The 18,023-nt window shown below is 35.7% G+C and overlaps 1 protein-coding gene across 1 annotated transcript in view; it reads left to right on the top strand.

Annotated features, from left to right (window-relative positions):
• Window positions 1–18,023, top strand: part of LOC133654355 (triple functional domain protein-like) — a 41,059-nt gene that overhangs the window by 21,920 nt on the left and 1,116 nt on the right. Inside the window, exons 4-8 of the mRNA XM_062054676.1 lie at window positions 4,526–4,659; window positions 7,854–7,920; window positions 10,252–10,355; window positions 10,481–10,550; window positions 16,414–16,503. Coding sequence (XP_061910660.1) covers window positions 4,526–4,659; window positions 7,854–7,920; window positions 10,252–10,355; window positions 10,481–10,550; window positions 16,414–16,503 — 465 coding nt within the window. The remainder of the gene's footprint in view (window positions 1–4,525; window positions 4,660–7,853; window positions 7,921–10,251; window positions 10,356–10,480; window positions 10,551–16,413; window positions 16,504–18,023) is intronic.

Below are 18,023 nucleotides of genomic sequence, written 5' to 3'. Positions count from 1 at the left end.
GTGGATGCGGTGTTTCCTCTTTATTTATTTATTTATTTGAGGCTCCAGCCCACCCACAACCCCGAGAGGGACAAGCGGTAGTAAATGACAGGATGGATGGACTAAATTTGCACCGCCACATACAAAATGGGCATTTGCTGCTTCTGATTCTCCCGCGTTCATAAACAAATTATGATGAAGGCATGCATGATACATACATACCTGCTTTGCCAGAGGCATAGTATTAAAAAAATATCCGAAAGATATGTATTAGCATTGACCTTTGCAGCAAAAAATTACTAATTACATCAATCCTGACCAAAAGATTGCATACTTGTGTGTTAAATGCTTTGCTGGTAGTTTAAGTAAAGGTGCTCAAAAAACTAGACTAAAAGTAAATCAATTAAGATGACTAAGATGTGTCTAAAGCTAAAATACAATATTGTCAAAAGACTATGACTAAAACTAAATTAAAAAAATGCTGTCAAAATTAAACACGGATGCCGCGCTCTTTTTGTCACTTTCTCTCAAACAAAGAAGCACACTGAAAAAACGTATGTTATTTATGTTATTTATTTGGATCTACATTCAACCCACTTCCTTGTAGTCTAGACAATATGTATTGGACATGCTTTTGGTGTAAGTGTAAATGTAAATGTAGCTTTACACTGCCATGTGTGAATGTGGAGTGACTGTGTAGTGTCTCATTTCTCTGTGACCCGCTTTGAGTGTCTTGAAAAGCGCCATAAAAATCTAACACATTATTATCAATATTAATAAATATTGCATACATTTTGCTCCATAGTCACTTTTATAACTTGCTTTCTGAGTATGTTTGTGTGTTGAGGCGTTCTTGCAACTGAAACCCTCCTCACCGCACCCTCCCCAAAAGGATCAGAATTTTCTATGCCCTCCTGCTCCGGTCCGGCTGCGCCAAATATTAATATAAATCCATTTAATAAAGTCAAATACAAATAAGGCAACAAGAGAAGTATCCCACACTTCTCTTTTGTTAAGTAAATATGTACAGCAAATACAGACATCTACATCAACAATAGGTTTTGCCAAAGTAGCTGGACAGGACAAAAAATAAATAAAAAATAAATATATAGATGTATACATTGTTTCAATACATATCTTGAAGATGAACACCGCCATTGTTTTAGACCATCAAAAATAAACTTCATAAACAATATAATGGTACATCAACTTAAGAGTGCCCCAACTTAAGAGTGTTTTGAGATCAGAGATGCTTCTCGGCTATACGTTTTGCTTTAAGTTGCAAGCAAAAAAATGTAGTTACACATATTTCCGCCAAGAATATCAGCCAAGAAAGTTAAAATAAAATAAAAGACATTTATCCATGAAAATATAGAAAAGCTGCTGATGGTGACAGCATTTATTTCACTGCATGTCGGTGTTGCCACGAGTAGATGAAAATAATAAAAATTATTCCTACTCATACCAAGTAATAATGTCCAAATGTCGCCGCTTTTTTGTCTGAGTTTAGAGACAAATCCAACTTCATAAAGGCCAAAATTGACTAAACAGTCCTGTGTAAAATGTCGAGGAAAAATAAACACTGAAAGATTTTTCAGAGCAGTGGGGAGGGCATGAGACGGTAAGGAATGACACGCGAGGCTGCAGGCAGCAGCCAACAATCTTGGATCAGATAGCTGGGGAGAGATGACGGGCAATGCAGGCAGAGAGAATACTGTTTACTAGGATTCCCACACACAGTAATACAACCCACACACTGTGATGTCACAGTGTGCCCACTGTTTAAAAAAAAAAAAAAAAGCAAAACACAGCATTCAAAGGCATCCAAAGCCAGTGTTTGTAATAACGGCGTTGGAGTGTAACGCTTTACTAACGGCATCATTATTTTCAGTAACGAGTAATCTAATTAATTACTCTTCCCTTTGTTGCAATGCCTTTGCAGTTACTGAGAATGTGAAGTGGCTCGTAGACCATGGCTCGTTTTGGCTACACTTTTCAGCCACATATCAGCTGCATGCAGAGAGAAGTGTTGGGGATGATGGCGCTGTTGTAAATGCGCTGATGATGATGATTGGCTGGGTAGGCGGATCATGACCTGCCCACGCTGACACGCTGTCTTGCTGCACTCTATGACTGACACACAACAAGACCCGCGATAACTGCAAGTACTGGCACCATTTTTCGCTCACTAAAATTAAAGGCCAGAATGTTTATGTAACATGCACGCCTGGAAAAAGGCGTTTATCCACGTCGGCCTTAAGCTACTAAAATCGCACCTCACATCAACACATGCCAACATGACACTTGCTCCTGCTGCTAACCCAACCCCAAACCCAAATGCAGCCAATTTAAAAAATTTAATCAAAATCATCCCATTTTGAAATTTGGATTAATCATGATTTATCACAGGTGATTAATCGTTTACATAAATAAAATTAGCTTAAGAAAAAATATATCTATATTTGTACACAAATGCAATTTTTTTGTCAGAATGTCATTCAGGAATGTTTTTAAATGTTTCACTTGAATACATGTCATGTATTTGCCCAAAACATGGTAACAGTTTTATCTAATGTTCTTTCAGGCTGTATTTTTGTATACAGGTACGTTTGTACAAATAATTGCACCACCAAACGTTCCTTTTTACCTAAGTTTACATTTTTGGTACCACATTGGGATTTGTACTTTCAATATTTAATGTTGTTACTTTACGGAGTATTTCTTTCTTTTAATACATTGTTATTTCTATGCATATCACATGGCACACTGCAATCTATTGAGTGCATATAAATGCCAAATGTTTGAGAATACTGTATATACTGTTTTTATGTTTCAAGTCAGTTAATATAAACATCTTTGACGTTAAAGATCTTATAGCACATAAAGAGTATAAAAGAAAGGAAAAAGAAAATAATGTCACAGTTACTTTGCTGAGTAACTAAATACTCTTTCAATTAGTTATTTTTTGGGAGAGGTAATTTTTAACTCTAACTAATTACTTATTTAAGATAAGATGACCAACACTGCTCACATCCAAAAGCATTAACCTCATGATTTGATGCGTTGGCATTGTTTAACACGAGCATCCAACATTGTAACAACATTTATATGTCAGAAATTTTAGGTAGTTCTCCTTTAATCAGGGGAACGCAAGAAGAAAAAACATATTTCTGTGACTGTTTACCAGAAAATACGAAATACAAAAACTGCTTAGCTTTCATGTTTAATTGTTTTTAAAATGAAATATTAAAAAATATATACCTGGTGGCAAGTGATTCCGCAATAAATACAATTATCAAATAAAGAACAAAGATAAAGCATATAGAAAAATTAAAAGATGTAGGTGGCCACTGGCAGATTTTGTGCATTAAAGATGCTAAAAGCAGTCCCTATGTAGGTCAATATACTGTGTTATAAGCTATATGAGCTTTGTGTTATCGGTGACAATGCAAATTAGTGTAAAATTTATCTCATTAATAACAACCAATGTTATTTTTTAGAATAAGCTGTGAGCCAATAAAGAACAAGTTGTGGGCCGAAAATGGTTTGAACCAAAGAGTGTTAATAGTGTTAATTATTATTTTATTTTTAGTAAATGAAAGTTAGAGGGTCTCTACGTTCTGGATTTTCATCACTATAGTTTACCATACCGTCCGCTAGCTAAATGCTGTTTTTGTCCACCTAGATCTTCACGCCTGTGCCTTAAAAGTGTATGTACATGTGTGTGTGTGTGTGCAAGTTAGTGTGTTTATTTAACGTTAGGATCTGCTTGACTTGGACAATGCGTCCCAGGGATTTAGGTGCGGACAGACGACATTTAGATGGACAACATCAAGGGAAAGGGAATAAGCCAGTGTCTAAAAATAGAGGAATAATTGTAATAAGATCTAAGTTATAAAAACAAGCTGCATGTGTGAGGTACTGAGTTAGCACTGATTTTAGAAACATGTTTAGTTGCAACGTACACAATGACTGCTCCAAAAAAATGTATCAATCCTAGGAAAGTGGTACAAAATTGAGGTTTGAGGTTGTGATATACCACAAAGAGATATACCACAGCAACCTTGGCTCGACTCTGCATACATTTCTATTGGAACCGAGATGGGAAACTTCATTGTAAATGTTGTATCATAAATAAAATAATACTTGTCATGTATCAAATTAGGATGGAATTGTCAGATGGTAAACAAGAAAATAACATTTATGAGGTCATACATCAAGTTATAAATCAGAACAGCTCTGCTGTAATTATATGGCTCATCCTCTGAGCCAACATGTGTCAGCTGCTGTAGATACACAAGTAACTTTTCATGCTTATCTCCTCATCTCTCCATCCATCTCTCTGGGGCTGATGTCATCTGATCTATTACAGTGACAATCTCAATCTGGTCTTCTTATCATTCAATACCTCATGTGTCTTCCCTGTCTCTCATCTCCTTAGCAACCTGCGTCATTATCATGCACCTTCTGCTCTTTATCTCTACTCAAGCTCGTTATTTTTTACATGATCCGCAATAATGATGGTGCGCTACTTTTATGTCCTCAGGACACTCTGGACACTCAGTCCACCTCTGTTGTAGCAGACGACAGCGCCTCTATCCTGATGGATGACACCAGCAGCCAATGGTCTTCAGCGGCTGACACTGAGGAGGAGCGGAGGAGCGCCTTGGAAAAAAGCTTGTAGGTTTTCTATTGAAAAGTGTGCAACAATACTTTATTTGGAAGGACTACAATGTCCATTATGAAATATAGTGTGCATATTTTCCACAACTAATGCACTTTAGTATAGTGTTGCTGCTTTTTAGTTTACCTTTACTTCAATGTGTGTAACATTACAGCTGTGTACATACAGTAAGGGTGCACTCATGCTATGAACATGCTTAACACCGAAACTCTGGCTTATTTGACACGTGCGAAGTTTGTGAACACTGTGATATACCAAAGCATGGCTGGAGTTGTGGAGTTTTACCATAGTACGTTTGCTATGCATGAACACATGCACAGGTGCCATACCTGAACATGTCTTATATTAGATTTAGATAGCGATGTGTGTTATTGATAATACGCCACATTGCACAATTGCTACATTACGACTTTGTTCCTGGGATATTGTAACTTAATTATTTTTAATTTTGCACTTAAATTTTTTTCAACTAAGAATTGAATCAGATCTGACGTGGGATGGTTATTAGTCAGAGTTCATATCTACAGTAGAGTCAAACAAAAATCAAATCTTAAAAAAAACAGGAATACATTTTTACCCTAAGAAACAATGTCAATTCAATTATTCTGTTCCATACACCCAAAAAATATGAACACATAACACATTTTCTAGAGAATGATTATTGTTTGGTTAATTGTTAAAATGGTTAAAAAGTTGAAAAACTTATTCGGGTGTTACTATTGTACGGAATATGTACTTCACTGTGCAACCTACTAATAAAAGTCTCAATCAATCAATCAAAAATCTAATTTTACATGATCCTAACCTACATGTAAAACACTTCCATGTGGTCTAGATCAGTGGTCCCCAACCACCGGTACCGGTCCGTGGATCGATTGGTACCGGGCCGCACAAGAAATAAAAAAAAAAATAAAAATAATAAAAATACAAATATATATATATATATATATATATATATATATATATATATATATATATATGTTATTAAATCAACATAAAAAACACAAGATACACTTACAATTAGTGCACCAACCCAAAAAACCTCCCTCCCCCATTTACAGTCATTCACACTCATTCGCACAAAAGGGTTGTTTCTTTCTGTTATTAATATTTCTGGTTCCTACATTATATATCAATATAGATCAATACAGTCTGCAGGGATACAGTCCGTAAGCACGCATGATTGTATTTTTTTATGACAAAAAAAACAAACAAAAAAAAACAAACAATAAAAACAACCCAAGTCTGCAGTTATCCCACGTAAGAAGATGAGCAGCTGGGCGGTGTCACGTACATCACAGCTCTCATCCAAAGCCAGCGAAAAACAGTCAAAGTTGGCCGTTCTGTTCTTCAGCTGAAGCTCCAAGTTTCCAGCGATGGTCTCAACCCGCCCCGTTACAGTGCGTCGGGAGAGTGACACGTTCTCAAATGCGCCCCTCTTCTCCGGACATATCAGCGCAACAGAGTCCAATAAGCACTCCTTAATAAACTCTCTGTCTGAAAACGCCTTACTTTTTCTGGCGATTTTGTGAGAAAGGACGAAACTTGTCCTGACGGTTGCATCTCTGGGGGTGTGAAATTTGGCAAAAAGTCCTTGTTGGGTTTGCCGTTTTACCATCAACGCATCAGTCTCCCTTGCGCGCTCTTCATCGGACAGATTCCAGTATTTTTCCTCATGCTTCGTCGTGTAGTGGCAATTCAAAATATATTCTTTAAACACAGCAACCTGTGTACCACAAATTAAGCACACAGCTTTACCTTTAATTTCTGTAAAGAAATACTTGGCAGTCCATGTCTTGTTGAAAACACGGCATTCCTCATCAACTTTTATTTTTTTAGCGTGAGCTAAAATCTCAGGGGCAGCCGAGCATCACTTGTCGCTGTGCACCTTCACTCACAGGTTACACACGGACATACGTCCATAAATAACACTTTTCAAAATAAAAGCAGCACAGTTGTATTGCACGCACGACATAGATGTTTTTTAAAATGTATTTTGTGATTTGTGATTGCTGCTGTTCACATTCACTCACAATCACGCACGCGCATACGTCCACACGGAAGTAATACAAATAACGCTTTTCAAAACAAAAGCAGCACTGTTGTATTGCACACTCGACATAGATACTTTTTAAAATGTATTTTGTAATTTATGATTGGCCTCACGTGGGCCGGACAGGGACGCACAAAGGGCCGGATGTGGCCTGCGGGCCCTAGAATGCCCAGGTCTGCTATAGATACTCTTACAGGTAAGTTTTGTAATGAAAAAAGCAACTCCAGATTTGAGTTGTTTGGGAAGTAATTGTGGTCTGCCCACATATGTTACTTCCAGTTGGACCAAACTATTTAAGTCACAACCAGTTTTCCAGTTAGCCAAGTAGTTCAGTGAAACAGACCGTGTTGAATGCAGCGCTGAGGTCCAATAACATTAAACCAGAGCAGTTTCTGTGCAAGGCTGTGGTCGAAATCCTGACTGGAAAACTCACTTGTGCCATGCCAAAGATGTATTTAACGGCATAAAACAGGGTTTGTTCCAGGATTTTGCTTAAAATGGCTGGTTTGGGTCTATAATTGCTAATGTGTGCGGTATTAAATGGTTTTTGAAGTAATACCAGCAGTTTGTGGAGCCTGTGGTCTGATAGAAGACATCGTTAAATGTTTGCAGAGTTTCAAATGCAAAAGGGATATTTGTATAAGCAGAATGGATGTTAAGGAAGGGGGGAGAAGGACATCAGAGGATGTGAAGAGTTTTAATGGTGGTCAACATCATGTCATGCACAGATGATGATGGTTTAATGTTTCATCTGGGCTCACACACTAGCTGCATTTTCACATTATTTGTTTCAATCCTGTGATAAATTGTCTTTATTGGGGAAAATATGTGTTCATATAATGAACTCATTGTAAGAGTATTTGTTTTCCCAGAATGGAAAAGAGTAAGATCAGAATGTTTTTTATGACAATTAGCATGTGCATTTTCAAATAACCTACATGTGTAAGGGAAATGAAATGCCCAGGACATGGTTGGAATGTGCCAATAATTAAAAACTAAAATAATCTCCTTGTGCTTTTCAGGAAAAGTATAATTGTATTGTTCAGTTAGCACACTTCTACTGAAAGTTTTTTATGTCATAAAAAATGGATTTATTTGAAGTCATGCACCTGTCCTTTCTCGTTTGTCTCATTTTAGATATGTACTGAAGGAGCTTATTGAGACGGAGAAGCATTATGTAGCAGACCTGGGCCTCATTGTAGAGGTAAGTCTTGCTTCAGTCTGTCGGAACAGAGCTCTGAATCCTTATCGTCACAGTTTTTGCAATTTCCCCATCCCGCACTGTCTCCAGTGTAAAGCAGATTTTAGGAATTATGAGCTTGCAGAAGTGTCAAGGCAATACTTCTTCTGGTGCTTTAGATAGCTAGAAATATTCCAGTTCATACAAAGGTTCAAGTCATCTGAAACTGAACTGATGTCTGCAGAGCATGATATATTTGAGTACTCTGTAAAGTATATATATATATACCTCATCCTTGTTCCATAATGTTGGCATATATATATATATATATATATATATATATATATATATATATATATATATATATATATATATATATATATATATATATATATATATATATATATATATATATATATATATATATATATATATATATATATGTATGTGTTTATATGTATATGTATATGTATATGTATATATATACACAGTGCAGGCCAAACGTTTGGACACACCTTCTCATTCACAACACAACTGATGGTCCCAAACCCATTGATAAAGCAAGAAATACTACTAATCAACCCTGATAAGGCACACCTGTGAGGTGAAAACAATTTCAGGTGTCTACCTCTTGAAGCTCATCGAGAGAATGCCAAGAGTGTGCAAAGCAGTAATCAGCGCAAAGGGTGGCTATTTTGAAGAAACTAGAATATAAAACATATATATATATATATATATATATATATATATATAGTACAGGTACATATATATATATATAACAAGCCAAAAGTACTATAACAAAACGTCAAGTATAATATTATGTTTGAACCTGAATTGAACCAGAATTTTCCAGCCACTGAGCCTGAACAAACCTTGGACTTGTACTGCTTGCTACTGTACACAGAATATTATTTTTTTTGTATGTTATTACGGTTAACCTGTCATAACAAACTAACACAATCCTATATATACAAAATAGGAATACACTTTTATTATCAGATTAATCATACTTTGTATTTGGATTTATTAATCACATAAATTAACTTGTTAAATTTGACAGCCCTATATAAGTATGTATGTATATATATATATATATATATATATATATATATATATATATATATATATATATATATATATATATATATATATATATATATATACATATATATATATATATATATATATATATATATATATATATATATACATATATATATATATATATACATATATGTATATATATATATATATATATATATATATATATATATATATATGTATATATATATATATATATATATATATATATATATATATATATATATATATATATATATATATATATATATATATAAATCAAATAAATTAACTCGTTAAATTTGAGTAAGTGTGTATATGTATATATATAAATATATATATGCATACTTGCATATATATATATATATATATACTGTATGTATATATATATATATATATATATATATATATATATATATATATATATATTATATATATATATATATATATATATATATATATATATATATATATATATATATATATATATATATATATATATATATATGCATACTTACATAGGGCTGTCAAATTTAACAAGTTAATTTATTTGATTAATTAATAAATGTATTTGATTAATCACAAAACATTATCACACAATTTATTTTGACAGCAATGCTCCTTTACCTTATTTACAGTGGATGGTTACCTGGAAGGCGCCACAGGTTGTTATATGGTCAGTGATCAGGTCAATACATACTGTACATCAGTGCAAAGATTAGTGAGAAGACGCAGACTAGTGTGCTGGCTGGCAAGTTTCACATTAAAAGAAACTATGTTACTGTAGATAAAACAGTTTTGAACGAATAACTTACGTTCAAGTAAATGATTAAACATTTTTTCCTGTAAGACATTGTGTTAATAAAATTACATTCGTTTCAAAATATTAGGGTGTCTTTTAAGTTAATTTAAATTACGCTTGCAAGTAATTTACTGCGATAAATCCAAATACAAAGTGTGATTAATCTGATAACAAAAGTGTATTCGTATTTTGTATATATAGGACTTTGTTAGTTTGTTATGACAGGTTAACCCTAATAGCATACAAAAATAAATCATATTCTGTGTACAGTAGCAATGAAGTACAAGTCCAAGGTTTGTTTAGGCTCAGTGGCTGTAAAATTCTGGAATAGTCAGGTTCAAACATAAGACCATGCTTGACGTTTTGTTGTGTTCCTACTAAGTCATTGTAATGCAGTCGCTCATTGCCCTTCGTGAGGTATTAGTATTTAGCACCTCTTTATTATTATTATTATTGTTGTTATTATCTTGCAGGGCTACATGGCCACTATGAACTCTAAAGGTATACCGGAGGACATGAAGGGAAAAGACAAGATTGTTTTTGGGAACATTTACCAAATATTTGACTGGCATAAAGAGTAAGTCCTTGATTGTGAAAATAGAATACAGTACATAGTGTTTCCTCCTGTTGCTTTGTGCTAAGTTGAGGACAAAGGAACAATAGGTCAGACCAAATCCATGACTGTGTGTGTTTCCTCTGTAGCTACTTCTTGGGAGAGCTGGAGAAGTGTTTGGCAGAGCCAGAGAGACTGGGTCAGCTCTTCATTAAACACGTGAGTATTGCTGCGGCGTGCACAAACAAACACACTCATGCCAGAAGAGTCTGGTTCTGCTTCCTTGACTTGTTTGAAGTGGAAGTAAATAGAGCAAAGAAAACATGCAGAGAGTCTGTTGATACTATACTGTACTGCCTTCCTTCTCTCGCCACTGCCAGCTTCCACTTGACACACACGACTACAAACAACACATGCAAGTCTGGGTCAGACCGGTCATAATAACATGAAACAACTACTGCACAAATCTTCTTTCTCCAGGTTTGCTCAACAATGATGCTAAACTCTGCAGCATACCGTTTATACTGCACAATGTCCACTGTCCAATGGGCGGCCTGGGGGCTATTTGCAGATTACACCTAGCAATTAAACAACGACACTTCCCTATTGTGAGGCTTCATACAGGATGTTCTCAAAGGGAAGTGGCCAGTGTCACAAAGTGTTATCAAAAGGTTGCAAAAGAGAGACTTCTGTAAAAAAAAAAAAAAAAGGCTTAGCTCTTTATTAGCTCCTTGTTAGAGAAGAACACGCTGTGTAAAAATTCTTTACTCCAATTACACAAAACTCCTAAAGACCCCCCCATCCCACTATAAACCCAGAGATCGCCACGCCAATACACACAAACTTGATATGTTTACATGCACCAAAAAACTAAGTATAGCATGGATTTGGTTGAAACCAGCTTTTTTAAAACACATGTAAAAACCTTAATTGGATGATTTACTTTTTAAAGGTGGGATTAACATATATAGAACATTTCCCTTTATGTCAGATGTAAACCAGAGATTAGCTGAGACCCAGATGATTATTATCAGTGAATAATACAAAACCTAAATAATACAAAATTGTTATTATGATTATATTATTATAAGTGCATCTAATAGGAGCTCAGTCTCCCTAGTACAGTGGTTCTCAAATGGGGGTACGCGTACCCCTGGGGGTACTTGAAGGTATGCCAAGGGGTACGTGAGAATTTTTAAACATATTTTAAAAATAGCAACAATTCAAAAATCCTTTATAAATATAAATAAAAACCTATCTTTTTTTTCAAATATTTCAAGAAAGACCACTACAAATGAGCAATATTTTGCACTGTTATACAATTTAATAAATCAGAAACTGATGACATAGTGCTGTATTTTACTTCTTTATCTCTTTTTTTCAACCAAAAATGCTGTGCTCTGATTAGGGGGTACTTGAATTAAAAACATTTTCACAGGGGGTACATCACTGAAAAAAGGTTGAGAACCACTGCCCTAGTAAAACTAGTGACACTTTTGTTTGTAACTTTAATTGAGGGTCCTTGAAGGCACCATAGTTATCTGTAATGAGATATAAAGGTGAAACTTGAACATATCTTCCTCCTACGCTGCTACAAATAGACGTATTGTATTTTTACCTTTCTTCTATCACCTCGTCCTTGTTCCATAATGTTGGTGCTGTGTGTGAATGCTTAAAGGTGAGCTTTAATGACGTTATGACGACTGTGTTGAGTGAAGTGATCCAGGTGGAATGAACAATTTTGTATTTTTGATAGGGGGTATATGTAGTCTTGGACATTCCTTATTTAATTCAAGCAACCTTGTTATTTCACAACTAAATACATAATACATCTAATTTTAACATTTATGACGTATTTTAAGTTACATATTTAAATGGCAGAAAACAAATCTTCAGAATTTACCAAACCCCAGTGCCCCCCCCCCCCCCCCCCCCCGTGCTTGGTGCCCCTTTACGACATCCCTGGCGTCTCTGGCCACATTCAACATGTGCTTTCAAAGGTTTAGAAAAGGTCAGATTAAATGCACCTATAAAAGTGATAATGCATTTTAGCTTCATCCTAAAACCCTTTTTGCGTGGATAGGGTTTGTACTAAAATGGAGTCACAAGGCTTGTCCTAATGGGGAATCATTTTGTTTTCATTAGTTAAGTGGTGGCACATGTAGCCAAGACAGACATGTGGAGTAATTTGACCAATTTTGTCTGTTGAAGATTAATGTCGGCTTTTATTTTGATCCTATTCCTGCCCTTTCTTGCCCTTCAAACAACCCAAAAAGGTTTTTTTAGGCAGAGAAATGTACTTTAAAAAGTGGTGGAATATAAACAACTTGTAACTAAACCTGAGCATATTGTGAAAACAAGCAAAGTGGGGCGTAATGAAAAGCAGAGTATCATATGTGCTGCAAGACCAAAATACAGCATGTGTGCACACCCACACATGTAAACATACTTCACATGCAAAAAACAATGCTAGTGTGAGGAATCCAGGCCACGTGGCGGCACAACAGGTCTGTAATCGAGTGCAGCTCAGCAGTTTGAGATTGTTGCTAGGTACGGCCAGGCACGTGCACACATAGGGCCCTGTGGGTGCTCGAGCCCCTGCCCTTTTTTGCCTCATCTTAAAAAGTGCCCTCTGCCTGTGTGTGTGTGTGTGTTTTTTTTCTTTCCTTTAAACAACATTAATAAATTCCTGTCAGAGATGTAAAAAAAAAACAGCGGTACAAAAACTCCACGTTTTCTTGTAATACCGGGTGAGTGAGTGAGTAAGTGAGAGGAGAGAGAGCCAAGTTACTGCGCCCCTGAGACGTGATAGTGGAGCAACTTGAACCTGTGAGTTATGGTCTAGTCGCCGTCCACTTATTCAGCATCTAATATGGGTAATATTTCAGAAAAACGCTGTATTATTCTTTTATTCAATGTGTCAGCTTCTGTTTTTGCCGGACGTCGGAGCACGGCGCATCAATTGAGCACGGCACATCAAGTCCGCACAGAGCAGAGCGGACCGTGCGGGACAGGAAGTAGTGAACAAAATACAAAATAAAACACCGGGTTAATTTTCAAAATAAAATGCACTGTGTTTACGGCGGATCACATTTTTCTCACAGTAGAGTTTTAGATATAACGTTTATTGTGACTTTGCTATTACTGTGTGGGTTAACAAAATAATAATAATGATAATAATAACAATAATAATAATAATAAACATGATAATGATAATAATAATTATTATTATTATTATTATTATTAATAATAATAATAATTTCAGCATTCTGGGGATATAAGATGTAGGTTATCTGTTAGGAATATTGCCATCTGTATTTAAACTTGATTCATGTTGATTATGCCTGCAGCACAATACCAAAAAAGAAAGGATACAGCCCTCTACTGGCCCCTGGTCAATATTTTTGGCCCTGTATTGTGTTTCAGTTGTTTAGTCTGAGCATTAAGTGGGTAAGACCATAAGTTACAACTTGATGGTGTTTTCATCAAGTTAAGGGAAGAAGGACAGATTTTCACATTGAAGTTTTTTCCATTTGGGTATTTATTTTTGTATTTTTTTTCAAAGTTCATGTTGCACTGTTCAATGTTCAATATTAAAGTGCTTATCTTTAACAATAAATAGACTAATAATAAACCAGTGTTTTGTTGCTTTTCATGTCTTCCAAGCCTATGATAATGTGAATTAACTCATTATGACCATAATTTGTTGACACAAAAGAAATGGCAATCACTTTTAACTACAAAGGACACACAGCTAAGTAGTTAGCTTCCTATTAGCAAATTTGATTTTACATTAATTTCCATATTGTGTAAAGCAGTGGTTCTCAACCTTTTTTCAGTGATGTACCCCCTGTGAAAATGTTTTTTTAATTCAAGTACCCCCTAATCAGAGCTAAGCATTTTTGGTTGAAAAAAAAAAGAGATAAAGAAGTAAAATACAGCACTATGTCATCAGTTTCTGATTTATTAAATTGTATAACAGTGCAAAATATTGCTCATTTGTAGTGGTCTTTCTTTAACTATTTGGAAAAAAAGATATAAAAATAACTAAAAACTTGTTGAAAAATAAACAAGTGATTCAATTATAAATAAAGATTTCTACACATAGAAGTAATCATCAACTTAAAGTGCCCTCTTTGGGGATTGTAATAGAGATCCATCTGGATTCATGAACTTCATTCTAAACATTTCTTCCCAAAAAAAGAAATCTTTAACATCAATATTTATGGCACATGTCCACAACAAATCTAGCTGTCAACACTGAATATTGCATTGTTGCATTTCTTTTCACAGTTCTTTTTGACAGACATTTAAAAAAAATCTCACGTACCCCTTGGCATACCTTCAAGTGCCCCCAGGGGTACGCGTACCCCCATTTGAGAACCACTGGTGTAAAGGACCAAAAAAAAAAATCCTGCCCTTTTCTGACTTTGAGCCCCTGTATGGCGTCACATTAGTACCAAAAATCCAAGCGCGTAAAAACTGTTATCGCGCGCTGTCTCGATCTGTGCGCTGTCATGTTTCATTTTGGTACTTTGGGGGCGGGCATGCTTAGACCGCCCCTTCTTTCTGATTGGCTTTGAGCAATCAGAAGTATAGCAGGGCGGGTCATTGGAAGAAGTGGATAAAAAAATGTTGGCCGAAAAAGAGGTAAGTTATTGAACTGGTTTGGAGTGATTGTAAGGGTACTATTACTAAAAAATAATAATAATACATTTTTATTTATAAAGCACTTTTCATACATTTAAAATGCAGCTCAAAGTGCTTTACATAGTTAAAAACAAAATGAGAAATAACACCCACACCGCATGAAGTCAAACATGTACATAAAAATAAACAAACAACAACAACAACAACAATAATAATAACAACACAATGACAATAGCCAATCACAGGAACCCTCTGGACGTGGAGATCCAGAGGGCTCTTTGAGGAAACACTAGATGATCAAATAAATGGATTAAAAATAATTAAAATGCACATCAGGTAAAAGTCCAAAAATAATATGAAATAAGATAAGATATAATCAAACATAAAAATAAACTACAATATGAAAAACTATAAGATAAAATAAAATACAGTAAAAACTGAAATATAAATATAATAAGACCATATAAAAATAGGCTAAGATATGATAAAACATAAAAATAAGCTAAGATATGATAAAACATAAAAATAACTCATACTAATAGAATAATCTTGCACATTGGGCCTAATAATTGTGTAGTAAAGTTGTTTTTGAATTCGAGCAATGTAATCTGAAAGATGTTTAAAATATCAACAATTAATGTTAATATTTTTGAAACAATATACTTCTCATAACATGAGTATCTGTGTGCAGGAGAGAGTGTAAAGAAAAGCATTGCTATAGTTTCACTTCATCTGCCTTTTTTTACAACCTACTTGAAGTTGTCTTTTTCTTTCTTTTTTTTTCAATTTTTTTTTTTCATTTTTTTTTTTCAAAGCCAATCAGAAAGAAGTACCAAAGTACCAAAATGAAACATGACAGCGCACAGACCGAGACAGCGCGCGCACGCAAGAAGGCGCCGCGCGCGTGCACAAAGGCACCACGCGCGCGCAAAAGGGTGTCGCGCGCGCGCACGAAGTGGAGAATCAGCGCGCGATAACAGTTTTTACGCGCTTGGATTTTTGGTACTAATGTGACGCCATACCCCTGCCCCTCTATAATCATGTGCACGTCCCTGGGTACGGCCTTAATGTTGGCGGGTGCTGAAAGGCTCCCGTTACACACAAAGTAACTGGGTAAAGTATACAACACCTGGTGATCATCTACGCACAAGCTGCATTTGGACTCCACCTCCCAAGGCCAATTAGTCACAGAAGAGTAACCGCTGAGCAGATTGTTTGCTTCATTACTCTGAAATGAATCATTATTGCAAGGATTCCTTTTAACCTTACACTAATTCCACAAATACTGCCCCTTTAATTCCCTTACTTTTTCACATATTATTCTATTTTTTCTCACATTGAAGCGTAACAGAAAAATACATGCACATAAGTTTGGATCAAATTTGACCCAATCGTAAGTTCAATTCCATGTTTTTTATGGTTTGTCCTGCAGGAGCGGCGTCTGCATATGTATGTGGTGTACTGTCAGAACAAACCCAAGTCGGAGCACATTGTCTCAGAGTACATTGAAACCTACTTTGAGGTGAGTGTGTCCCACTCTTTTAACAGCCTATTGGTGTCAGATATGCAGATCATGTATTTACACATCAGAGAATACAATGGTAATTGGAACACAACCAACGCTGGTCACTCCCACTTCCAATTAATGCAATGTAAATAATCAGTTCCGGAGTCAAACTGTAGCTACCATAAACCTTTTATTAAGTGTACAAGCAGGTTGCTTGTCAATAGTCTGAGCTGCTACACAAGTGTGACAATAAGTTAAGTAATTATTCAAATACATTTTTTTTTTATTAGAAATGGCAAAACAGTCAAACTGCTGTACAGGAGTATGATACATGCTTAAAGGCCTACTGAAACCCACTACTACCGACCACGCAGTCTGATAGTTTATATATCAATGATGAAATCTTAACATTATAACACATGCCAATACGGCCGGGTTAACTTATAAAGTGACATTTTAAATTTGCCGCTAAACTTCCGGTTCGAAACGCCTCTGAGGATGACGTATGCGTGTGACGTAGCCCGACGAACACGGGTATGCCTTCCACATTGAAGCCGATATGAAAAAGCTCTGTTTTCATTTCATAATTCCACAGTATTCTGGACATCTGTGTTCGTGAATCTGTTTCAATCATGTTCATTGCATTATGGAGAAGGAAGCCAAGCAAGCAAAGAAGAAAGTTGTCGGTGCGAAATGGACGTATTTTTCGAACGTAGTCAGCCACAACAGTACACAGCCGGCGCTTCTTTGTTTACATTCCCGAAAGATGCAGTCAAGATGGAAGAACTCGGATAACAGAGACTCTAACCAGGAGGACTTTTGATTTGGATACACAGACGCCTGTAGAGAACTGGGACAACACAGACTCTTACCAGGATTACTTTGATTTGGATGACAAAGACGCAGACGTGCTACTGTGAGTATGCAGCTTTGGCTTTTTTTGCGTATGTACGTAACTTTTTTTAAATATATAAGCTTTATGAACCTTGGGTTAGGTGAACGGTCTTTTGGGCTGAGTGATTGTGTGTGTTGATCATGTGTTTGAATTGTATTGGCGTGTTCTATGGAGCTAGGAGCTAGCAGAGGAGCTAGGAGCTAGCATAACACGTACCGTACCGTAAGTGCGCGTCACGTACGTAACTTTTTAAAAATATATAAGCTTTATGAACCTTGGGTTAGGTGAACGGTCTTTTGGGCTGAGTGATTGTGTGTGTTGATCAGGTGTTTGAATTGTATTGGCGTGTTCTATGGAGCTAGGAGCTAGCAGAGGAGCTAGGAGCTAGCATAACAAACACGCAGGTGTTATTATGCAGGATTAATTTGTGGCATATTAAATATAAGCCTGGTTGTGTTGTGGCTAATAGAGTATATATATGTCTTGTGTTTATTTACTGTTGTAGTCATTCCCAGCTGAATATCAGGTACCGTGAGTATGCAGCCTTGGCTGCTAAACATTCGATAACTTGACCGTATGTGCGCGTCACGTACGTAACTTTTTAAAAATATATAAGCTTTATGAACCTTGGGTTAGGTAA

This window comes from Entelurus aequoreus, linkage group LG07 (assembly GCF_033978785.1).
Source record: "Entelurus aequoreus isolate RoL-2023_Sb linkage group LG07, RoL_Eaeq_v1.1, whole genome shotgun sequence".
In the NCBI taxonomy this organism is placed as follows: Eukaryota; Metazoa; Chordata; class Actinopteri; order Syngnathiformes; family Syngnathidae; genus Entelurus; species Entelurus aequoreus.
The sequence above is the reverse complement of the archived record's forward strand: the minus strand, read 5'-3'. Positions and strand labels throughout refer to the sequence as shown.